At 31.5% G+C, this 26,577-nt stretch overlaps 2 protein-coding genes across 5 annotated transcripts in view; both read right to left on the reverse strand.

The window, feature by feature from the left end:
* The window catches only part of LOC112210421 (ionotropic receptor 75a), a 12,796-nt gene extending 10,362 nt beyond the window's left edge, over positions 1 to 2,434 (reverse strand). The window contains exon 1 of one of the 3 annotated variants that reach the window (XM_024359721.2): positions 2,112 to 2,434. Coding sequence is in view for 1 of the 3 variants with exons in the window: in XM_067048801.1 (XP_066904902.1) it covers positions 673 to 811 (139 nt within the window). In the remaining 2 variants the exon portion in view is untranslated. Of the gene's footprint in view, positions 1 to 672; positions 812 to 1,653; positions 1,810 to 2,111 lie in introns of those variants that run through there. The other 2 variants (XM_067048802.1, XM_067048801.1) reach the window with 2 other exon arrangements.
* A 1,559-nt stretch (positions 2,435 to 3,993) lies between these two features.
* LOC106690927 (glutamate receptor ionotropic, delta-2-like) lies at positions 3,994 to 23,909 on the reverse strand. Of its 2 annotated transcripts, none has more exons than XM_067048803.1 (9): positions 23,620 to 23,909; positions 21,176 to 21,327; positions 18,156 to 18,416; positions 15,876 to 16,009; positions 14,175 to 14,345; positions 13,258 to 13,445; positions 10,462 to 10,670; positions 10,111 to 10,382; positions 3,994 to 5,775 (listed from the first exon to the last, which is right to left on the reverse strand). In XM_067048803.1, the coding sequence occupies exons 1-9, from the start codon at positions 23,759 to 23,761 to the stop codon at positions 5,517 to 5,519; spliced, it is 1,788 nt and encodes a 595-aa protein (XP_066904904.1). In that variant the 5' UTR covers positions 23,762 to 23,909; the 3' UTR covers positions 3,994 to 5,516. The 2 variants fall into 2 exon arrangements, with proteins under 2 accessions (XP_066904904.1, XP_066904905.1); XM_067048804.1 differs by having other exon boundaries at positions 3,995 to 5,775; positions 18,156 to 18,404; positions 23,620 to 23,908.
* Positions 23,910 to 26,577: the final 2,668 nt, after the last annotated feature.

Genomic DNA, 26,577 nt, shown 5'->3' on the forward strand with positions numbered 1-26,577 from the left:
ACAAAGGCAATTAGCTGGCATTAATGAATTTAAGTGAAAGAAAAGGAATACAGACAGAATAAGGAATCCTTGAGAATGACCTGAGAGGTCGAAACGTCGGATGTTAAAAAGAATAAAGTTGAGAGATAAGAGATCAAAATTGTTTAAAAAGAAACTAAACCACTCTCAAACAACTATAATAATAAAAAATAAATCTAATAATTTCAAAACTTATTATAACTCAGTGTTTGCTAAACTGATTTTGTTGTATGTAAATTCTTGTGGTAATTCTAAATTTCTTATTCTTTGCCTTTGTAATTTTAGCATTCTTACAGGGAACATCAGGGATTTAAAACTTTGTTAGCAGAGCACATTGGTGTTCTTAAAAATTAAAACAAATATTTTTAACAGATTTTTTCTAAGAGATCACATAAAAATTAATTTTCACTGGACTTAATAATTATTTGAGCAAACAAATACATCATGTCAACAAAATTTTTTATATTATAAATTTAATTTTTCTTTCACACTTGTCAAATAATGGTATTGAAAAATTTTATAAATCTACCATCTCAAAAGTATGTGGCACCTCACAAAAGAATAAATTGATAATTACTTTATTAAAATCTATTTTGTGTACATAAGAACATGAGAACACTAAAGAAGAAACCAACAAGAACTGTTATTTCCTACCTCTATGATTGCATGAATATATGTTTATAACATTTGTTGCTCTGAAGTTAAAATATGTTGTAATTATTTCTAAAGTATTGTTCATATATCTAAGGGAATGAGTCGAACCAATGAGTAGTAGGATTACTAGACGATACATACTCTCCACTAGTTCTGGCTGTTCGAGTTATTGATACTTCATAGTCCAATGATTGTACTACTTAAGGAAATCATTGCTGTCCTTTCATCAATTGATTAAATATTCATCTGAAAGTCTTTGATCCAATAATTTTGTAAGAAGGTTCCATTGATACTATGAATATCAATCAAGCTTTCTATAACTCTAATTTTTTTTTTTCTAAGATCAAAAATAATTTTATTTTTAAAATAAACTTATAGTACTTATAGAAATTTCTATGATACTTTCATTACCCATAGATTGTTATTGGGATTACTATAAATAACTTTCAGCTAGATTATATGTAAATATCTAATTTTCTACCCTCCTAAATACTTTATGTTCATAAAAATTTACAATTTTACAAAATATAAATGTACAATTTTCACAAATGCTTTTACTAATTCTCAATTTATTTGGAAGTGGACTGAGATGATAATGCATTCATTACAAAGGGAAATGACTTCAATTCAACCAGATCATAGCAATTCTCATATTGTCCATTTTTAAGAAGCACTTCAAAAAAATATATATTTATAGTGAAAGACAAAGTTTTGTAATGATTTCATTATATTAAACAATTATCATTACAGTTTTATAACAAAACCTGAGTCTCATGCTCCATTATAAAAGCAGTAAACAAAAGATAAAACATACTGGTCAATACAAAACTATTAGTGTAATATTTTACTCAAACTTAATAATAATTAGAATTATTTTAAATCAACCAAAACATAATATAAGTACAAATATTAATTGGGCTTCTAAAACTACATGCATGCCATTATTTATATGCTACTTACAGAGTCAAACTTAATACATACCGTTACAAAGTAAACATAGAGTTTATTCAATTTAACGTATGTTCGATTTCCAATATAGTTTGGATGTTTTGTAGGTCGCAATACACGGGTGGTTTCAAGATATATTGTCTATTTTCTTTAAAGGTTGGTCAATGTAGAAGAAAGTGATACAAACTATTATTGAAACAGCTTTTGCAGAATGGGCAGAGTTTGTTTGCCTTAAAAGTGAGGGTTTTTGTTCGGTGGTGTAGTTTGTTGTGCTCTGAGTTAGTTGGTTGATGTACCTTAATTTTTTTGTTTAAGAAGTATTTCAGTGTTATTTATTTAAAATTCACTTGTTTACTTTTTACTAATCCCTAATTTACAAGTAAGGAGACTGATATGATAATGCATTCATAACTGACGAATATGACCACTAATTAACTGGATCATAGAAACTCTCATCGACATATATTAAAAATTATATCAATATTACTTACATAAACATTTTAGACATCTAGTGTAGTATATGTATGATTTACAAATATGGATATTTGATTCCCATGGCATTGTTTGAACCTTGTTTTGCAGATAATTATAGTTGTGGCTTCTATCTTTGGTGACTAGAATGCAGTAGTGATCATTTTAGGTGCTGGTTCTTGAAAGTATTTCTCTTCTTTGTATTCAGTATTTAGCTAGCTGTTATTCAACTGAATTTCACACATATTTTTTAAACGTTTAATTTACTTTTCTTTCTTTTTTTTTTAAACGTCTAAACATAAAGATAAGACACCCTGGAGGGAATACAATGCACATTTTTATAAACACAGCTTCTATTTTATGACTTGTAAAAAAATACAGGTTTAGAACCACAATAGTCAAAGGAACCAATAATTCCCATTTAAGTGATTTCAATAATTGCTCCTGTCAAGAAACAATTTATCTACTTCTTTTTTATATTTAATGGCTCTGTGGCTTTTCAAATGGGAACCTTTTATTCTATTATCTTTTATTAAAAAGATTTAGTAACGACAATAATCGCTCTTCGTCGATTACTCTCTTGATTATCTGCATTATCTCTTTCGTATGCGGAAACGACGGAATAAAACCAAATACTCAAGACGTTTCGATTTCAGTTTCTGATGTGCTGTTGTATGAATCCTAGTTTCCATTTTTATTTTTTATTTAGACTTCCTTTATGTTATAACCACATAGCAATACTTATGGACTATTTCTTCCAGACCAGTTGTGCATTATATACTGATAATATAAAGTGAATTGTATCCAGGCGAATTTAGGTACGACCTTCATTGAAAAGGATCTGTTGGAGATTTTTGATACACGTTGAGCGAGCGCAGTGAGCAGAAGTAGACAGCTATGATTCAATTAAAACAGTAATGATATTTGGTTACTATACAGGAAGAAATTTAGCGATTTTATGTCAAAACAATTTTTCTAATTTCCATTATATTAATTTTTCGAGTTAAAGAAATATTTTTGTTATGTTTCCTGACTTAATATAGACCCGCTTCCTTCATTTTTTGATTAGTTAGTTTCTCTACGCTACGCTCTCATTGCGCTTCAGAATACCTTATGAGATTCGGTCTCATGGGTTTTGAAAATTTTAAGTGTATTTCTATGTTTTAAGTGAGTGTTTGTCCAAACATGGTGTCAACTCATCCACGATGTTTCTTGAATTTCAGCAGTCACAGCTTTTCTTTTTTGCTATTTTTTTTCCCGTTTTTGTTTTTCGCAGATTAAAAGAAAAAGAGGATAAAATAAACGACACAATTTGAACATTAATATCACTTGCGTTATATCGTCGTCTCGGTTAGAAGAACCAAAACATTTTTTAAAAATATTATTACATTTAAAACCTTACCTGTTATTTTTGGTATAAATTTAATTATATAACATTTCTTGTTTTTATGAACTTATGAGTATTTTGGAAATATTAACTTCATGGCTATTTATGATTTTTTTGTCGGACGTTCTATTAAATATTTTTTTAAAAAAATTGATACTTTTCCAATGGTATTGTCATATGAGGTGTTTGATTCCAAAACCAATCACTTATTAATTTTTTTTAAATTTAGTTTTGTTACTTTAAATCTGAGATCAAATTTACTAAATGTACTAAAATGTGCAGTTGTAAATAGCAATATATAAAAAAAAAGTTTTGTTACTATATTATCACGAGGATAAAATAAAAGGATTTCCTCCAAAAGTAGTTAAATATTATATGACTTCATTGTAGTGGGAAGAAATTATTTTACCTAATGTTCATTGCTTATTCGTTGCTCTTGCTAGCAGTATTTTTTGTTTGATATATAAATTGTTATAATTGGTGACTAATAGCTTTGATTAATAGATAAATAAATTATGATTTGCTTTCAGAATTATTTTATGTAGTGTTACACGTCTTGGAGATGGGGTGAGCTGGCAGAAAAAGTAAAGCCTAAAAGGCGTGCCTCAAATGAGAAGGCCTCAAGAGGAATAGTACGAGCCAATCAATGGCTGCCTTCTGTTTCACTTTAGGTAACAATGGCGGACATTCCTATTAACCTCAACGTAAACCTTCCATTTGTGGGCGTGGCCTTTTTGGCTTCACTTTTGGGTTATTCCACTCCCTTGGTAACATGATATACTTTCGTAGTCACTATCCATGACAGTCTTGATAATGGTCACCGGCACCTGTATAAGGATGTCCATAAATATAAAGAAAATGAATCACTAAATGTAAATGATTAAAAGGGAAAAAGCAAATAAATAATTCAAATTTTTATCATCTTGTTCATTTATTACAGCAGTATATTGAATCCAGCCTAATATATAATCTGCAAAAATATATCAACAGTATTAATACTATATTCATTAAATCCTACTACATAACTATATTAAATACAGTCTAGCCTAACAGATAGTGTATCACTCTAAAAAGCTCAAGATATACTTTTAAATGGGTCAAACAATCCAAGTGGTCCGAAATAGATTAAGTTGACCATTGAAATTAATTTAATCTACTACACAAAGAGGTAAATTGTTTATTTATCATAGAAAAAAAAATTATTTTATTTTTTTCAATTTTAGCGTTAAAATTCAGGGTAATTTTTATCGTAGTAGAAGTAGGAATATATTATATTTACTAATAATATATTTTTGACTTAAATCACAGCCTTTAAAATAGTGTTTGTTTGTTATTTCTGATTTATGTACAGTTTTTGAACCATAAACGAAATCTCAAAAGCTTCCATATATTGAAATTGGCAAGTACTATCGAAGAAAAATTCCATTTAAAAACGGTAAAAGAAAATGAATTTCTTCAATTATTTTATCTATAGATGATGATTATTATATTATTATATCGATTATTATATATATTATTTTATCGATAAATGATAGCTGAGCGGGTTGGGGCGTGGGTCCCAGAGCTCTTGGTTCAGAAGGTCGATGATTCGATTCCCACCTGGGTCAGTTAATATTCATTTCGCCGAAGCCCCGAGAAATGAATCTTGATATTTTCACTCTACATAGGTCCTCAATGGAATACTTAAGACAAAAAAGAACTTCAAATACTTTCAAATATTCGGTAAAAGTCGGAGACTCCCCTAAATATTTTGATATCTAAAAACTCTTAGTTTGACTTACACCACTTTTGCTCTCATATGCAGTACAAAAACTAATAGAAATGTTGAGTCCACCGCCATGTGACCACTTCATTGGTTTGACCCCAATGTAATTTTATGTTTTACATATACGACAATGCCTGGATTGAAGAAAGGTATATTTGGTTTTGGTATTCATCGCCATTTGGGAGGCCTAAGATTTTAGTATGAGAATCTGCCAGTAATAAGCTATTCATGAAGTATAAGTTTATTCTAATTAATATTCAGTGTTTCAGATCTTCATCGTAGAAATGGACGTACCTGGGTTTTAGAGAATTTTTTCGAAAAGAAATTATATTTTAAAAATATTTTTAACGCAATTTCTGTCAGGAGAATAAAGATACTCAAGACAACTCCTGTCATAAACAAGGTGAACGCAAGGCCGACAGCTTCGAGCGTGACGTGCGTGTAAGTCGTGGAGCCGAGGCATTGAGGTTTTGGATGGTACCAGACTCGCATCTCTCGCTTCGCTATCCCGTTCTCCCGCAGCCGCAACGTCCTAGAATCATAAAAAAAAATTAACAAATTAGGAAAACATAAATATGAGAAGGAGCAGAAGTGCGGTCAGTGGAGGAAACAGATTAGTAAAACCTATTTTATAAGTTCCAACGCTTCGGCCAAAATTCAGGCCTTCATCAGGGCTACTATTGCAAGAGTTCATGGCACAGTTACTGTATCAAGTGCACCTTCAACTTAAGGCCAGGCCTTGGTTCACTTTAATATAATTTGCATGGTTACAAGGGAGTAGCAAAAAGAAAACATGGTTATATTAGGTTTACGATTAAGAATAGGGGGCCATTAAAGATTGCAAATACTGATGACTTGATGTAATTGTATGCAGATAATGGTCCAGTTGGGGTAAGAAAGGAAATTTGGAGTAAGCCCACTTAGGTGGATGGCAGGGCGGCATGTTATTTCTTAGCATTCTCCTCTTTCCTTCTATTATTCCTTCTCTAGCCAGGGAACCTCTTCATGAAGTCTACGCACACATGATAACGTTGAATCCAAGAGAAGAAAAAGGATGATTTCTCTGAATCCCAGAAAAATGGCTCTCTTCTCTCTCGTCTGCTTCTTCTCACACCGATTTACTGGAGAGCTGTTTTGTGATGCTTATATTAAGGAAGCCCATCTTCCGTTTTTTGGATGTAACAGTGACTGTTCCCCTGATGAAGGTTTTACTTATTTTTGTGCTTCACTAACTGCACCCCTTACCATTTTCTCCTCAAATAATACCCATCGTAAAAAATAAACACATCATGATGAAATTAAAAATAGTTTGTGTATTTTAATTCTGGGCAATTACAATGCCAGTACTATTTAAGAACGTATATACTTCGGTACTACAATTATAATTATATTCAACCGAATGGGAGCTGGGCTGTAACAGATGGCTTACTAAGTAAAAAAGGTTTAATAGTTTGGTAATACCAAATCCAAAAAGAATATAGCACGTACCTGTTAAGAATGTAATTATAATTTATTTATTCTTTATTCTTTTTTATCACGATTTTAAAAATAAAATAAAAACAGGAGTAATTATAATGGGTTTTTTTTAAAGGCCGATAGAACTTGAAATTGTAAAAAATAACACAAAAAATTAAATTGTAATCAAAATTTTTTTTTTATTCGAAAGATCAATACGTGACATTAACATTTGAAAATGATTTCGGGCATATGGGCACCGCGGCTGTTCTTGACGAAGCGCATTCTGTAAAATTGTGTTCAGCGATGAGGCGCATTTTTGGCTTAACGGGTTTGTTAATAAGCAAAATTGCCGCATATGGTCGTGCGATTTGACACCTCTCGATTATTTCCTGTGGGGCTACGTGAAGTCACTGGTTTATGCTGATAAACCAGCAACAATTGACGCCTTGGAGGCCTGCATTGTTCGTGTTATTCGTGACATACGGCCAGCAGTGCTCGAAAAAGTGGCCCAAAATTGGACGTCCAGAATGCGCTTCGTCAAGAACAGCCGCGGTGCCCATATGCCCGAAATCATTTTCAAATGTTAATGTCACGTATTGATCTTTCGAATAAAAAAAAAATTTTGATTACAATTTAATTTTTTGTGTTATTTTTTACAATTTCAAGTTCTATCGGGCTTAAAAAAACACCCTATACAATAACTTTTTTAACTTTTCTTAATAGTTTAAACCATTTTCAGTCCGAAAAATCCTTTCATAGTTTATATTTATTCATTTTTCACTATTAGTAAAAATGTGAGATAGTTAATTATTTCAAATAATCAAAATGAAAGGTACGTTAGGAGAAGCCCTTTTTGAAAATTCGTCATAAAACCCATGTGAGTTCATTTAACATATATAATATGGACTTTAATTTAGGCTACTCACAATCCTATACTTTTAGAATTTAGCATGTTAATATTTTTTACATTTAAAACATTATGAATACCCCTTTACATATTTGCAAAACTGTTCTGCTAGTTGTGGTAGTACAGTTGGGCGTACAGATGGTTGTCACCGGCAACACCTAACAGTGTTGCTGGGTTAGTGAAACCGGCGCCATGTTCTCGAAATGTATATGATAAGCTAATATTGAATATTTATATATTATTGCATTGTAAAATAAGTTCGTAGCATTTTTCAATATTTCATTTTAATCCTCTCTGTGTTCAAAAAATCATGTTTACTTGGTCAATAATGTTTACATCCTAAAAAAAGGTTTAGTTAAGGTATTTTTATGCATCACTTTTAACCGAGATTCCTTATCTTTAAGTAGTATCTTGCTTGCTCAAAATGGAAGAGAACAAATTCATTTTCGTCATTTAATGGTTTTTTATTTCCGAGAAGGAAAATCTGCTGCACAGACAGTTAAAAATTTTGCAGTGGGTATGGCGTTTATGCCTCAGGAGAAAGCTTTGTCCTTAAGTGGTTTTCTCGGTTCAGAACGAAAAATTTTGACTTGGAAGACGCAAAGCCCTCGGGTCATCCTTCAACGGTTGATGATGACCAAATTCAAGCATTGGTTACAGACAACCCTCTGTCTACGACTTGGGATATGCAGAAAGCTTAACACATTTCATGCAAGTGTCTCATAATCGTAAAGGCATGGTTTTCCATCATGATAACGCCCGTCCTCACGTGTCTATATTCACCAGACCATACCCCAACAGATTTCAGGCTCTTCAAAATTCTCTTAACGGTGAACACCTTAATTCACTAGGAGGACTGCAAAACGCACATATAGGAGTTCATTGCGTAAAAATCTGAGAAGTTCTTGGAGGACGGAATTAAAAAATTACCTAAAAGATGGCAACATGTAATGAATTAAAAGGGATCATATATAATTGAAAAAAATATTTACAAGAATCTGAAGTTTTTATTGAAATAACCAGTAAAAAACGGTACGAACTTATTTTACAACCCAATATAATGCAAATTTTTGTTTTGTCTTGCTGTGGTCCCTTCACTATCCATTAATTCCATGGCGTAGCTAGAGTATACCACCTTAATAGGACTCATTTTAACACCTTATAATGCCACAAGGCAATCAAAGGTAGAATACACAGTAAAGTATTTATAATACATTTCATGTATTATTTATGTATTAATTACTATTGCTATTATTTTAATGAAGGGTACGAAAAAAAAAGTTTGAGACAGATTTGTTTAGTAGTTAATGTGTTAATAATGACTAATGATAGATAATTAATCAAAGGTAAAATATCCTGCAATTATGTTGATAACCTATTGTTTAGCTGTGATAGTGTAATAAGATCCTTGAAAGTGGCCGAAACGTTGGAGTTTTAAAATAATAAAAACAAATTGTTGAGATAAAATGTTTATTTTTTATAACTATTGAATATTTATTTTAACCAATATTCAGGATACATTTTTCTTTTGTCTCTTCTCGTATAGTTTTTCGATAAAACCTAATGACCGGAAGTGCCACTTTATAGAATCGATTTTTCACATTTTTCCGATTTTCTCAAAAACGGCTCTAAGGATTTGATTAAACTCGGTATATAAATGTAAAATTTGGTGGTTTTAAATATTAGATAGGTTTTTTCTCATTGAAGTACTCTGACAGGACTTAAATAGGGATTTTTAACACCTTTTATTCTAATGTACCTATAATTAGTTTGAAATAATATACTAATTCACATTGTTAGCACCTATAAAAATGGATAAATAACTATTTATAAAAGCATCATTTACATAAAATAGATTATACAATTTATTTATAATAAACTTTATAATATTTTTTAAATGTAAAATTATACCAATCCTTCCATGATAAACTTCCCAACCACCCAAATCCACTTGTTTCTAACTTGGCTTCTCTTTCATTACATAATAATCCTCCTAGGAAAGATGCCCTCGAGATCTTCTCCTCTAGAAATATTTTTGGAGTTCTATCAATGGGTAGATTCTCCACATGTTTGTATCATGTCATAATATCACTTACAGCAAATTTACTTGATGTATATATATATGTATACTGTTGTAAATAACAATAAATAAGTTATAAAAAATATATATATCATGTAAAATCAGATCTATATGATAAAGATGGATGAGGAGTTTATATATTTGATTTATCAAATTTTGGAAAATTGCTACCACAAAATTATGACGAGGGTATTTGATGGAGGTCTAGTTAAATTTTCATCGAAAATATTGATTAGGAATATTACTTTGACATTTTGAATTTTGAAATTAACTGAATATGTTATTACTACGGAAATTTAATTTGCCAAAAAAAATTTTACTTTTTAGAAGTGGATTATTAACTTTTAACAAAAACTAATCATATATATAGTTGACCGATTCTGTGATATGGTTCTTAAATTAACAACGGGAGCTATACTTGCCCTTGAGACATCATTTCCCTCAGCTGAGAGTTCTTCTGCAGAGGATTTCCAAACGGAAATGACCTTATTACTTCGATCTCCATCAAATTGCACTTCTGAGCATCAGTGTACATTTCGTTTATGATCGCGTAGAGAGACATGTCATCCGCTACCAAGGTCAACCTCTCGTGCCTTATCCTGTCGACTCCGACGAAGACGTCCAAGATTTGTTGACTCTTCTCCTGTCTCTTCGTCTTAGCCAACAGCTCAGGTGTTACGTATGCTTTTTGATTCTGCAAAGAGATATTAAGGATATTTTTAAAAGAGTACCCAATTCGAAGTTGATGGTTAGATAAGGGAATCCTTACTTACTACTTTAGGTATCATATAGGGCACCCTGGCGAGGCTGGCCTTCATCGGGCTCTTCACGACGTCGTCTACGTTACGGATCGAACCAGGAGCAGGGGAAAGGAGGCCGTTCATGATGGCGGCGCTGTAATAGGAGTACAGGACCAGGCCCAGGATCAGCAAGGATATGCTGTAGACTCGAGCAGAAATGCTTCTATAGTCCTTCTGCAGTCCTGTAAGTATCGTATTAGTTACGGATCGAAAATCATTTTATTGTACAATAGATGAATACTATAATAAACTATTAGGCGTAGATAATTCGATAAAATCTGTGCAAAATAGTTTCTTTCGAATCTTTGAAAATTAAATAAGTTCTTTACTATTTTTCAGAAATAAAAGCCTTTTTTTCCACTTCTTTGTTTCCTCACATCAGAACGTTTCGGTGTTTTTTGCCAATTATCCAGTTCTTCTAACATAAAAATAATGCACAATCAACAGTTTTTTACAAGTTTACGATGAATTTAAATAAATAATTGAAACTAATTAATTACAAATATTTTAAAACATATTTTATATTTACAAATTTAAAAAGTTTTAGTGATTTGGCCAAATATAACAGTAATTATAATTTTTTTTTCCTTATCTTAACTTATCTGATGGACATATATCATCAACGAGAGGTGTAGCCTTGAACACATATTGGGAAATAAACGTCTAAATTTCCCTAGTATTTCATCTGTCTTGTTTATAATTTTTTCTACTTTCCATTAACCCTTTGATGATGTTATTGTCGCTTGTCTATGTTATTTCCTCTTTTATCTCCTTACCTTAACTCAATTCAGTTTTTCTCTGGCCTCCTCGCAAGCGTTTCTCTCACCAGTGACATATTTTTTTTTTTATTTGAGCATTTTGCTTATCTGGAAACCCTCCTGCATGTCTTTTTTTAAATCATGAGCCGAGGCAAGAAGATTTTAGATATTTTTCGAAATCTAGATTCTTCGGACCTTGATGGAAGGGCTAAAATCTACAATTTCACTTTCAAATAGCAATAAAAATAACCATAAAGAATTTTAACATCATCACATCTAAGTATATTTAAAAAACAAAAAGGTACGAATCATCTACTATGAGATAAATGCACTCGGGACACCTCTTAGGGGACAAGAAAGTTGGACACTCTTGCCGGGATAAAACATTTTAATATTCAAACCTAAATATAAGTTTAAATTTTTTTAACATCAGATATTAGCAATATTTTGAATCATAGTTGCCAGTAAAGGAAAATTATAATTACTCTTGAGAATCCCAGTCCTGAATTTTCTTTTTTTTTCCTATTAAAGTGAGTTTATCACTTTCTTTAAGGAAATACAGCTACAACAAAGTTATTAACATGGTGCAGGCTATTCTGCCTTTGTCAAAAATATGTCTTATTAAATTAACCTATTTTTATCCACTTTTTCACTTATTATAATTATATTTCAATTTGTTCAATATATTACAATCTTCTCTATGTTGATAAAGTGATTGATAACATTGTAATAGATAGATAAAATTTAATTTCTTAAGGGAAACGATAAAGTTTTGTCAAGCTGTACACTTTCTTCTAGATACGAAATTGATTTCTTCATTATTTATTCATTTTTTTTATGGAACACATGTTTAACACTACCTTCCTTTTTTGACTTTCTTTGATGAGTCCATAAATTTTTTTATAGTTTATTTTTTGTTATTTACAACTGTATAAAAATATAATCAACAAGTAAATTTGCTGTGGGTGACATAGTGACATGATACAAACATGTTGAGAATCTACCCATTGGTGGAACTCCAATAACATTTCTATAGGAGAAGATCTCGAGGCCATCTTCTTTTCAGACGCCTAGGAGCATTATTGGGTAATGGAGGAGAAGCCAGGTTAGAAATAAGTGGATTTGGGTGGTTGAGAAGTTTATCATGGAAGGAATGCTATCTGGTTCTGGCCCAATTGGCAACACATGGGACATTGAGGTCCTGATGAATGACTTGATTTGTAACAAAGTAAGGAGCATTAAGGATTTTACGAAGGATTTTGAACTGTAAGGTGATTGGATTCGGGAGGAATTTGATGGTTTAGTGGAGCCCCAAAGCTCAGCTCGGGGGGTTTGGATCATTGTTCACAGACAATAGACATGTGTCATCGACATACGTGGTGAGGATAGTGTTACGATGGGTTGGGATGACAGCTGTGAAATCTTTATAAAGGATAGGACCAAGGATACTACCCTGAGGTACACCAGCAGACTGACGGAATAGGGATGAATAAGAGCTGTTGTGATTTATTTGAAATAATCTGTCGGAGAGATAAGAATGGATAATGAGGAAGTATGTCGGGGGTAGGAATTTACGGATCTTGTATAGCAGTCCTTCCATAAATTTAGATAAAATTTGTGTGATACATTAAGTATTTTTGTCGAGTCCCTGGAAAACAATAAAATGAGAGAATTAAAAATGTATAGTTAGGAAGAAGGGGAGAAAAGAGAAAAAAAGGAATAATGAATGAAAAAAATTTTAACTTCGTTAATTACTTATGTTAGTATTAATATTTCATACTAGAACTGATTAGTATGCTGTTTACTTGCACCAACTTACTGTATTTGGGCAGCATTGCTTGTTAATAAATAAAGCATTTATTTACTAACAGCATCTCTCTCTCTCCGTCAGAACCATGATCGAGATTCTAAACAATGGTGTCTTTTGCAAGTATCATGTTGTACAACCCGTTTTTGCTAAAAGTATTTCTTCACTATTCACAAACTACATCAATTGCTATATTTCTATTACCTTGCTGTGATAAAATGGCCGTAACGAAAATGATTCCCTCGGTCAAATCCCTCTTTTGTAGGAAGGAAAATATCGTGGCTCCAACAACAATGGCGACGAACACACAAAGCCACGCTTGGAAGGAGAACGGTATCAGCAAGGAAGAATACGTCCCGTGGATTCTTTCCTCCATGAACATGCATATGAATCTGGAAAAATACATAAAAATGACACATTAAAAAGGGAATAGTCGACATTAATATTTGAAATTGTGATGATTGTTATAAGGGAATATACTGATTTTAATTTGTTTAGTATTTTTACAAAATATATAATTTAATTCATTGTTCGAGACTGGTTTGTTTAATAATTATAATAAAAAAATACCCATAGTCCCAACATATTTATTTATAATGTCACAAGGTCATCTCATTCTCCCGAGAAACAATCGATAATCGATTGATTTGATCGGTCCGTTCAAGAGCGATGTTTTTCACTGCTATAACAAAGTTAGGAACATGTTGTAGGTTATTCTACTTTTGTCAAAAATATGTCTTATTCAATTAAGCTATTTTTATCGACTATTTTACTTCCATCGATTAGTGTTCAGTTAGCCTTGTTTTATCGACTATTTTACTTCGATCCATTAGTGTTCAGTTAGCCTTGTTTTAGAACTCCCGACTGATAAATATTTCTGCTTTTTGTTGATTTTTTGAATTAATTAAAGAATTTCACCAACCTTCAGATTCAATAATTAACTCCATTTTAAAATTCTATCAATTCAGTGTGAATACTTTGTTTTAATTCTTGTCAATTGCAGTTGGATTTTCGGCATGTGGCAAACATGTAGATCCAGTATAACATTTTTTAGTAGTAATGCAAATTGTGGTCATGGAGTATTTCTATTTTTCCTTTCAAGTAATGTAATGCATACTTGCCTGAGTTCCTGTGACCTCTGAGCGAATGAGACTACTTCGACCCTCTCCACCCTGAAGGAGCACGCCGAGATACCAATGTCTGCCTCTTTCCTCTGGAGGATTCCTATCATCCCTGTACAGGACCCGTTCTTGAGGTTAGCTCCCCAGGTGTCTGTTGGCACTATGTCGAACCTGTGAACGAAAGGCCTATCCGATAGCTACTTAACTAACAACAAATATATTTTCTTTTGATCTGGACCCTTACACTTTGAAATCTATGGCGGTATAAAATAATTTCTACAGGGAAGAGTACCCCTACCTCCACAAATCGGTTGAATGGGTGAATTTTAAGTAACATCCCGGTGATCCGTTTATTATAACCACTCTGGCAATACTTCCCCCAAAGTCCAAGGGCCCCCAAGAGAGAAAAAAATTCAGTTAATTCACCCAATTAATGAAAACTATGTATAATTACTAGTCAAAATTTATGAGTTTGCTAAGTATAGTTTGGGGAACAAAAAATGTTTCAAAACGTAAAAAAAAATTGTTTTTTCATTCGAAGCTCCACTATTTTGTATTCTCCCTAACTATACTTGTAACTTAACAAAATGTTAATTTATAGTTGTTCGCATAAAATGTTGGATTTTTGGAAAAATATATCTCTAGACCCATAAGACGCACATATGTATGCCAACACTCAAAATAAAGGAAATTTAACTTACTATACAGTAGTTTATGACATTTATCTTCGTAGTGGTAGTAGTTTTTATGATATTCACATATGAATATAAATTTGGCAAATGAAGATTTGTCCGAACAACTATAAATCAATATATTTTAGCAAATTTCATGAAAACTACTACCTCTACAAAAATAAACTTAATAAACTACTTTATGGTACATTAAATTAGCTTTAATTTGAGTGCTAATAGACATCTGTATGTCAAATGGTTTTTGAGATATAGATTTTTCAAATTAAATTCACTAACTGCTGATCTTTCACTTAAGTTCCATACAATATTTTTATGAAATGTTGCTTTTTAAAAAAGCTATATCTCGAGAACTATTGAACGAAAATAGCTCCATTAGGGCTTACACTTTAGCAAATTTACTGTAAATAATGCTCTCCTAGATTTTCTATTGTTAGTAGTTTTAAAGATATGGAGCTCTAAATGAAAAAAAAAAATGTTTTTTTTTTTACTTTTTTAAACTACTGTAAACAAAACCATTTTTTATTCTCCCTACCTATACTTGGCAGACCCATCAATTTTTACTACTAATTATACATAGTTTTCATTGAAGTTATCATAAATTGCAGTGAAACGACTTTTTTCCTCTCTTGGGCTCTTATACTATTACAAAGTCCATTTCTCATAACTTTTATCTATGACATACTAGTATTATTTTTTCAAGCTCTAATTCATTGTTTTTCTGTAACTAGAATGTTCTTATAAAATTTATTTTAAGTATAAATTTCAACATTTTATTTAACCCAGTTCAGAAGAGTATCCTAGTTACTACCTATGCACATTCACTCTGATTCTGGGAGACATACAAATTAAATGGGAGGAATGATCGTCAGAGGATTTAAAGCAATGCGATCTCTCTCGGATTGGTGACAACATGGTTGTAAGAGTTACTGATCGACTGTTAACTTACAATTCTCATACCAATCGTCTTAACCTAATTAAATGAAGCATTAATCAATGACAAATGACTTACCAAAAATTGTAGAACTTCGCAAGGTAAGTCACAAAAATATAGGAAACTCTTTGAGTCATTTCCATATCGGGGAAATAATCGTGATCTGCTATTTTGTGCGTTATATTATTGGCAAAGAACTGCAAATCCAATTCCTGAAATATTACAAAACACATTATATACAATCAAGGTTGGATAAGGGATGATGGGAATGAAGGGGTGGGAAAAAACAAAAAGGTAATGATGAGGCGTACATTTCGGCCAATTAATCAAAATTTGAATCTGTTTTCGTAAATTCGAACTGGGAGAGTCGAAATGACCTACAATCAGCTCATTACTTAGTATTTACGTTATTATTTAACTCCAATATCGAGCGAAAAAATACCAATGCCGGATTGATAGTCTCCCCTATTCAAAAATTAAAGAAGTCAAAACTTCTTTATATATTTTTGAATCTGCGATTAAAATGTTTCAAATTCAACCCAGCAAGTATGTTACTGTGGGATGTAATATAACTTGAGTGCAATATTGTAAAATTTGTTGTATTTCATTAAAATTTGTAACCATCTATACATTATTATTTTATCAATTTACTTGCATTTTTAAAAGGTAAAAGGTCGGTAAGAAGTATTTTGGTCTGATAGTTTGTTTGGTTTTGGGATCGTTTTGATTATTGAAAACACCCCAAATTATGAAAATTATCGTAAATAGCTGTCTGGAGGATTATGGCTTTCTTGGGAAGAAATCGTACAATTTTAGCTTTAATTTGATCGAAAATAGGAGCTATTCTTATTTGATTATGCAAAATTTTACGTCCGAAGGCGTGATGAGTGAAGGAGATAGAAAAACAAAAACAAAGAGTTTGCTTGATATCTGAAAAGTGCTTGGTGGAAGCAAATGCTCAGGTAAGATATGAGGCAAATACGTTTGTTATTTCTTCATCACTTCCAGCCCATGAATTGTCAGGTTTATCGAGAGAGGTCTTAGAGCGGTGGTAATGTAGTAGTTTTCCTGTTTGTTGCCAAACAGTATTGTTACTTGATCGTAAGTTAGTCAGATTTCTGTTGAGACCTGCATCTCAGCCAATCAATCAAAATTTGAATTTGGTTTCGTAAATTCGAACTGGTAGAGTCAAAATGACAAAAATATCTCATTATGATTGCTGAGTAATTTCGTTATTATCTAACAAGGAAGTCGAGCAAAAAAAAATACCAATGCCGAATCGATATTCATATATGATACAGACATGTAGAAAATCTACCTATTGAGAGAACTCCAATAACCTTTCTAGAGGAAAAGATTTCGAGGCCATTTTCTTTTCAGACACCTAGGAGGATTATCGGGTAATAAAGAAGGAACTGGGGTAGAAACAAGTGAATTTGGATAGTTAGGAAGTTTATTATGGAAGGATTATTATCTGGTTTTGGCCAAATCAGACAATACTGAACAATGAGGTCCTCATGGATGACTTGATTTGTGACAAAGTAAGGAGCATTAAGGATTTTGGATTGTAAGGGTTAGATACGAGAGGAATCGTTAGTTGGAAGTTTAAACCGTTTGTCTGCCAAGTGTAGTAATAGTTGGAATCTACGAGTAGCTTCCTGCCTTTTCAGTCTTATATGAGGATTCCAAGTCAGTCATTTGTCCATATGTAGTTCTGGGTAACGGATCTGTTCGACAGGAATAAGTGAGGCAATAAGTCATGGGCTTACAAAGAAGGTTAAATGATTTGTTTGATTTATTTTAATCCTTTGACACCATTCTTCAAGAGTGGTGGTGATGTGGGATAATTTGGGATATAATGGAAGGGCCGTTTTTCACCAATAATAGACATTTGTTATCGGCATACGTGGTGAGGATAGTATTAGGATGGGTTGGGATGCCAGCTGTAAAACTATACAGGATAAGACCAAGCTTACCACCCTGAGGTAAACCAGTAGACTGAAAGAGGGATAAATAAGCGCAAATATGATCTACTTTAAATAATGTGTCGGAGAGATAAAACGGATAATGTATGTATGTAGGGAATCGAAATTTATGGATCTTGTATAGCAGTCCCGGGTGCCAGACTCGAATCATTAGACTAAAATAATTAAAAATTAAATCATTAGTTTTATCTCTAGAAATAATTTCAAAATTGTAAGGTTTTAACTTATAAACATTCGCAGCCCCTATAACAAAAATGTCGCGAACAAATACTTCATTCTATGTTTATTATTTTTGCATGTTATTTTTTCATCTGGTCGGATCACATTTGTTATATTTTGTAGAATATAAAAATATGTTTAAAAATGAACATACCACTAGTACACCTTTGAGGACAACGCCTCCTAGATCGTATCTGAATTTGATCTTTGGTATAGAGATGTTGGCTGGTCTCCAAGTTCCTGCTCCATTCAATATCATTCTCTCTAAAGGCTTACCGTACAAGTCCCAGAGTCTTCCGTCTGCAGAACCCACCATCACGTCGCTGTCCAACCTGAGACTTGTCATGTTGAGGTCGGATGCCACAGAGGGGTATCCCAGCCATATTCCGTCCAGCCCTGTGATCTGGACGACATTCTATCATTACTTTTGTTAGAATTTCGGTCAAAATATTTGCCAAAATAAATGAACAGGATGAGGCAAAGCTTTTGATTTATGAAAAACTATATCCCAGGAACCATTAAAAAGATATCGATCAGGAACCGAATTAAAGAAAGTTGAATGTACTATAAAGTGTATATAGTTGGCCGTAAAAATTTAAATATGAGAAGACAGTCAGGGTTGCGGTAAAAAGAAAGAACAAATAGTTCTAAACTATTAGATTAATTATTTTTTATATATGCTTGTTTGAGAGTGGTTTAGTTTATTCTTAATTTAAAACAATTTTGATCCTTTTTTTCCTCTCAACTTTTATACTTTAAAATTTCTCCTCGTAAAGAAGAAAAGGAGATTTCGAAAGAGAAAAAAAAAGGATCAAAATCGTTTTAAATTAAGTTTAAAACTATTTTAATGTCGGACGTTTTGCCCCACTTTGCACTTTGAACAGCTGTCCAACCTTTCACTTTGAACTGCTCTGATGAAGCCCTGCAAAGTGGGTTTTAAACTATTTTAAGCTATTTGTTCTTTTTTTTTACCGCAACCCTGACCTACTATAAAGTAGTTTATAACTTATTAAATAAATCAAATTGTAACCTTGTATAGTCTCAACACTATTTATTACATCAATAGTCTAACGTTTCGGCCATCTCGGCCATCCTCAAGGACAATCTTCAATATAAATTCTCACCTCACGTCAAAATTTAAAAATTGTTTTGGAGGTTATTCTGCCCAGGTCATAAATTATAAGTCAAACACACCCTATTTTTTAAAAATTCATAAATATTTAAAACTTTTAATTTTCAATTTATCCACATTATCACTACTATATAAACAAACTCTTGTTGTGGTAGTGATAGTGTGGATAAATTGAAAATTAAAAGTTTTAAATATTTATGAATTTTTAAAAAATAGGGTGTGTTTGACTTATAATTTATGACCTGGGCAGAATAGCCTCCAAAACAATTTTTAAATTTTGATGTGAGCTGAGAATTTATATTGAAGATTGTCCTTGAGGATGGCCGAGATGTCCGAAACGTTGGACTTTTGATGTAATAAAAAGTGTTGAGACTATATAAGGATACAATTTGATTTATTTAATAAATAATTACCAGTCTCAAGAAATTGAAAAAATTATATTTAAAGTAGTTTATAAGGTTTATCTTCATAGGAATAGTAGTTTTTATATTTGCATATGAATATGAATTTTGCCAAAGATATTTGGTCTGAACAACTATAAATCAATTTATTTTAGCAAATATCATGAAAACTACCAATCCTATGAAGGATAAAACGTTATTAACTACTTTATAGACTTAAACTAGCTTTAAATTAAGTGCTAAAAGATACTTTATGTTTCATGGTTCCCGGAATATAGATTGCCCACAATAAATCCACTAACTACTGATTTTTTATAAAATGTAGCTTTTCTCAAAAACTATTAAACGTAAATAGCTCTATTAGGGCTCATATTTTAGTAAATTTACTTTACTTTAAATGATGTACTATTAGGTTTTATAGTGGTGTTGGTAGTTTTATAAGGAGCTTCTAATGAAAAATTATTTATTCAAATGTTAAGAAACAGCCACCATTTTTTATTCTTCCTACATAAACTCATCAATTTAGACTAGTAATTATACATGGTTTTCATTAAAGAAATTAAAAAATTGGGTGAAATAACTGACTTTTTTCTTTTTGCTATTATAAAGTCCGTAGTTATGACATACGAGTATTTTTTTTAAAGATCTAATTCATTGTTTTTCTGTACTAAAATGTTCTTATACAATTTATTTAAAATATAAATTTCAACATTTTGTTTAACCCAGTTCAAAAGAATATCCTAGTTATTTTTATTATTTTTTCCTGAAAGAAATTAACTTTTTTATGACTTCTTTATTTTATTTCAACTTCTGTACAACGTTTCTGGCAGTTTATCCGACTATAGCGAGGCCAAAAGAAGGGTAAATGTATCATATAATATCATATTATTTTCATCATACGTAGTTTTCATTTAAAGTAATAAAAAATTGGGGTGAATTAACTGTTTTTTCTCTCCTCTTAAACTTTTGTCATTCCAAGAACTGGCGTTGGCATCCATGGCAAGCCGAATACAACTGAATTGTACCGTAGTTTAAAACAACTACTGAATAAAACAGATTTACTGGGAAGTCTTTTATTTCCTGTTACATCTGAATTTGGGGTTCTTTAATTTGATTAGAAATGTTACTTCTAAATGAAAGGAATATGGTCCGGGTGCGGTCAAAAAAACTCAAATAGTAGAATTATACTATTTTATTGAGCCAACGTGAGCCAACTTCTAAATGTTGGTCCTATGAGAAAACATATAGTTCCTGATTCGAAATCTAACTTTTCAAAGAAATAATTAAAGCGTCCAAAGGCACCTTATGGGATAAACCAATATATCATCTACATATTTTTAAAGCTAGGAGAAAATGAGACCGATAAGTTAATTCCAAAGACATATGAAAGTCAAAATAATGTTATTGGAAAAATGAAAGGATTTAACTCAGAGCACAATACTAAGTTATAATTTTAAAATTTTGATAATGTTGGTAAAAATAATAATAAAAACTAAATAAAATGCTAATCATATTTTTATCTTATGTTCATTTCATTGATAGAAAAAATATTAATGAATTCTATGCTATTCTGTTATTAGTAACTAAATAAAATTACTTAATTCTCATCATCAATAACTGAGAAAGTTATTTAAACCTTACATTGCTAAAAAATATAATGTTTTTTGAACAAGTTAGGTCGACAAACCATCCTTTTATGTACGGCAATTCTAGAAATTCCTTATCCAACAGATTTCGGTTAACTCTTGTTGAATATCCGTCTTTCAGCAACCTCTTGAACATCCAGTAACCTTCTGTAAAATATATGTACGATGATTAAGCTCTAGTTATGTTTCTTTGCTATTGTTTTTTAAATTATACTCTGTAATTTGCCAACTGAAAGACAAGGGCGTGCCCAGAGAGGGGCAGGAGGGGCAGCTGCCCCCCTCCTAGGTCTGAAAAAAATTACTTATTATATAAAAAAAAAATTTTTTCAAGCAAATACTAATTGTAATGACTAATAAAGCATTGCGAAAATTATATATACTGTTCTTAAAATTTTAGTTTCATTCTCCTGTCCTGTGCTGAAATGTCACAACCTGGCTGACTATGTCTTAATAGGCCAAATGACTCCCTCCCTACTTTTGGGTACGCCCTTGCTGAGAGATCACATTCTTTTATTCTTATTATTGTAAGATTCCTTAGAATAATATGGTATCTATGATGGTAGATAGGAAAAAGTTAATATGAATAAAACGAAGTGCGACATGTCTCAGTAGATTATAAAAAGTAATGAATAAGAAAAAGATGTTTTCAGTTTTGTCTATTGTAACTGTCTATGTTGTTTTCAGTTTTATTTATTGTAACTTTTTTAATTATATTGTAGTGTTTCAACTACGTTGCTTAACTAATTTTTACTAATTTTCTTCTTTTAAACTATAGTTAGGGCCGGTTGCATCGTTTTCTTGAAAGGATAATCACGTGAGAGGAAATGTGGATTGTAGTGACAACAGGCGTCTGTTAGGTAAATGGTTAAATATGGACGAAGGACCGGGACACATGCCAAAACCAAATTTGAATTAAAAAAATTATTGGTTTCTGTGTGGTGATCAATGGCAGGAATAATTTTTGGTTACCCAGAGGTAACCATCACCATACATACCAGAAACCATCACATCCACATCGGGCTACAGGAACCGACAACGCCAGACCTTATTTCACGACAGACAGTAGAGCAGTAGGGGTATTAATGATGTGTTAAATGTAAAATGCTTTACCATGTTAAATGTTATAAGTATAGGATTGTGAGCAGCCCTATTTAAAATTATGTTAAATGCACAATAGCTCCCAGCGGATTTTTTGAGCAACTTACTTTATAACCTTTCTTTCCAAAACTTCATGTTATTGGTTACTTCTAAGTCTTGATTAAAGTAATTTATTACGACATGCCTAAATTGAGTGGAAAGCGAAAGTTTGGCTACTGAGTGTCTTGTTGATCTTCTAACTTGTGAGGAAGAGAATCAAGATGAGCTAATTGACAAGTGTCATTACATTATTATTATTGTCATCTATTGCCTTATTAGTTATCAAAACAGCCATAACATAATTAACACAAACTACGAACAAGTAATATGTATAATAATACATTGCTTGTTACTTCAACAAACTAAATGGTGACGAGCTCGGCTGGTCTATCCATATAACAGACCTAGTAGCAGATTCTCGACCATGTTACATGTTACATCGTTTTAACATGAATAAAAGAAGGAAATATTTCTCCATTTAACAAAACTTTTTCCATTTAACATGGTTTATCATGTTAAACTAAAGATCATGAATACCCCTTCTGAAGAAACTAAACGAGCATAGTTACGGAGTCCTTTCACACCCATCTTATTTACCAGACTTATCTCCAAGAGATTACCTTCTGTTTAGAATATTGGAAAACTACCTTAAGATTTTTTTAAAAGATCCTTAAATCAAAAACGCATTTTCTGTCATCATTTCTTCACACAACCCTAAATTTTTCAGTTCTGGGATTGAAAAGTTGATAGCACTTTAAGGAAAATATATAGAAAAGGAGGGAAAATATTTTTATTTTATGAACTTGTTTTACTAAATAATCTTTCTTATAAAACACATTTCATATGAAACGACCCACTATTTATCAGAAGAGTAAAAAAAAAAAATTAAGAAATAAAAAAGAGAAAAATACTTTATAGAAAGATACTTCTATCTTTCATATATATCATGTATTATATATTATCTTATGTATATACATGTATTATCTTATGTATATACCTTATATGTAGTTGTTTAAACCAGTAGAATGAAATGAAAAATAAAACTGTTATAAATTAAATTTATGTAAATCTGAATAAAAATTATTATGAAAAATAGAATAATTGTAATGAAAACGAGGAAAAAATTAGCTATAAAATAACAAAAATATTTTTAATAACTATGAACAATTCCTTAATGAAGCTTGTATTAATCGTTTTGAATAAACCATGTTTTCAGCAAATTTACTGAAATGAGGTAGATAGTTCAAAAGGGTTTTACTCTTAATCGAATGAGAAAGAAAATTTTGGATATTTCAAAAATACCTGATTCTGTACAAGGGAAAATATCGATACTTTTGACATTTCTGTAATTGAAGTAAATATTTATTATTTCAAAATAATCCGTCATATTTTTACATGTACAAGTAGAAAATAGAGCGAATATTAACAAAACTTGGAGACGCATGTCCTCGCCTGATTACGAGCTTGGTAATTGCAATGCCAGTTAGATCACTGACTGCACTGAACTACCCTTTCGAAAACTGGAGATTGCCTTTGATCGAATATTCATCAGGGCATATCGTCTTCAAAGCACCGCTGTAATTTGGTGTTTGACAGCCCTCCGTTTTCAGTTTGTCATCCACTTTTACGTGCCATCAATAAAAAAAAAATTATCTAATTTGTATTTGTCTTTAGTGTTTCATTTGCTTTGGTTGATTTCAATACAGCTTTTATTTTAGGAAACAAGCATTGTCTATTGAGGTAATCTAAGATGTACATATTCTATTTTCCATCAACTAAATCCTTCAATAATGTTCCAATGTTCAGATTCTGTAGACGTTTAAGAAATTTGAAAGTGGAATGGCAACTCATCCAAGTTATAATTAACCAAGAAATTACTGTATTATTGTTATATGTTTCATTTTATTTTTCAAAAATTGATGAATGAAGTCTGTTTGAAATTTAAACTTTGGAGGAAATTTTTCTTTCCAGGAATTACAGTCACAGTTCTAATACATGGAAGCAAATAACACGCCCCTTGAATGAAGTAGATGTTTTTATTATAAAATCCAATTATTTCTTTGTTATGATGAATATATATTTCATAAAAACCTTGTATTATTTTTTTTTCTCTTACCTCTTTTCTTTTTTCATCTGATAAGTTTTTGTGTGTAACGAAGAGATTTTAAATAACAATTACAAAATTATGTTAATCATAATACAACAAGGAAGATTCTTTTTGTACGTTGTTGACTCCTTTACCAGAAGAAGCTTTAATTACTATAAGCTTTAATACCCCTATTCATGATTCATAATGTATTAAATATAAAAGGTTTTACCATGTTAAATGTTATAAGTATAGGATTGTGAGCAGCCCTATTTAAAGTCAAGTTAAATAGTAAATGCATAAGAGCTCCTAGAGGATTTTCTGAGCACTTGTTTTACAATCTGTCCTTCCTAAACTTCATGTTATTGTTTACGTCTAATTTTGATTAAAGTAGTTTATTACAACATGCCTAAATTGAGTTAAATATTATAATATAAACCTTTCCAACCATCCTAATCCTTTGGTTCAAACCTTATCTAGTTCTATCCATCCCTACAGCCCACCTAGAAGGTTGAAACGGCAGTGGCCAAGGACAATTGGAGTTCTAGCAATGGTCAGATTCTCCACTCAAGTTGAGTGTTTGCGGCTTTAGCGCACTTGCTCAGCCTCCACTAGCTCACTACCAGTGATGCGGCGAGAGGGATGCGCTGGGATCTCTTGAACTCTGCTCTACCCCTCACATGTGGGGGATAGAGTGGGCTCAGGGATCCTCAGGTCGATTGTGTAAATATTGTATATATTATTTTATCATTATGTTATTTTATTTTTCATACAGATAGTTTGATTATGTTCATCTTGTCTATTCTTTTGTTTGTATATATTTTAAGAGAGTTTTATTATTATTATTACTATTATTATTATTTTATTTATTTATTTTTTATTTTAGTATGTATGAGATTCATTCATCACTATTACCTATTGCCCACAACTGTGTGGCAGATTGTAATATCTATCAATAAATAAATCTATCAATCTAAAAAAAAAAAAATAAATAAATAATTCTTTAATTCTTACAAAATATGGATCAAGGTGTAATGTAATCGTTATTCCGTAAAGAAATAAGAAATTGGATTGACAAAATGACAATGTTCTTAGGAAAATAAGAATTGCGACTCTGATTTTAAGGACACGAAAGAGTCAAGAGAGTATGTAATGGACTGTTTTTTTGCGATCGACTTTAAACGTACCTAGCTCCTGAAATTTTCCTTCTTTACCTTCGGATTTACCATTAACATTTTGTTTAAAAACACGCTAGGATTTATTTAGAGGCGTTACTACAAAAACTTACTGGGGAAAAGGACAATATAAAATCTCACAACACTTATGAACAGATTTTCCAACTTACTGAAGCGATTTCCATAACATATGACTTCTCTAATTATCGTTTAGAAGCAATATTGAATATAATAACCTCATGGAATAATGTTTTAGCAGAATTTCAGCATTTGAGAGTAGATAACCATCAACATTTCCGGTTGTAAAATTACTGAGGGAGATGGTACCCATCTATCCTGCTCTAATGACGTTGCTGATTTTTTCGATCTAGAATCTAATGGAGAAAGAGATCGACCGACTGATGGAACTGTGTGAAGAAATTGAAACAGCTAACAAAGACCCCTAACACGGGTATTCATGATGCTGAGTTAAATGTAAAACCATTCCATTCATTGTCCTTTTCCCCAGTAAGTTTTTGTAGTAACGCCTCTAAATAAATCCTAGCGTGTTTTTAAACAAAATGTTAATGGTAAATCCGAAGGTAAAGAAGGAAAATTTCAGGAGCTAGGTACGTTTAAAGTCGATCGCAAAAAAACAGTCCATTACATACTCTCTTGACTCTTTCGTGTCCTTAAAATCAGAGTCGCAATTCTTATTTTCCTAAGAACATTGTCATTTTGTCAATCCAATTTCTTATTTCTTTACGGAATAACGATTACATTACACCTTGATCCATATTTTGTAAGAATTAAAGAATTATTTATTTATTTTTTTTTTTTTAGATTGATAGATTTATTTATTGATAGATATTACAATCTGCCACACAGTTGTAGGCAATATGTAATAGTGATGAATGAATCTCATACATACTAAAATAAAAAATAAATAAATAAAATAAAAATAATAGTAGTAATAATAATAAAACTATTCATGATTCATAATGTATTAAATATAAAAGG

The sequence above is a fragment of the Halyomorpha halys genome, unplaced genomic scaffold (genome assembly GCF_000696795.3).
Source record: "Halyomorpha halys isolate HHAL.00 unplaced genomic scaffold, Hhal_1.1 Scaffold1981.1, whole genome shotgun sequence".
In the NCBI taxonomy this organism is placed as follows: Eukaryota; Metazoa; Arthropoda; class Insecta; order Hemiptera; family Pentatomidae; genus Halyomorpha; species Halyomorpha halys.

What these genes read in the sequence shown, in the direction of transcription:
- LOC106690927 (XM_067048803.1), bottom strand. Translation starts at nt 23,761, where the DNA reads ATGCGTCTCCAAGTTTTGTTAATATTCGCTCTATTTTCTACTTGTACA. An exon ending in TCCTCAAAGGTGTACTAGTG is followed by an intron (nt 16,010 to 18,155) that starts GTATGTTCATTT and finishes GTAATATTTCAG; the next exon opens with GAATTGGATTTGCAGTTCTT. An exon ending in GGCCATTTTATCACAGCAAG is followed by an intron (nt 10,671 to 13,257) that starts GTAATAGAAATA and finishes CGATACTTACAG; the next exon opens with GACTGCAGAAGGACTATAGA.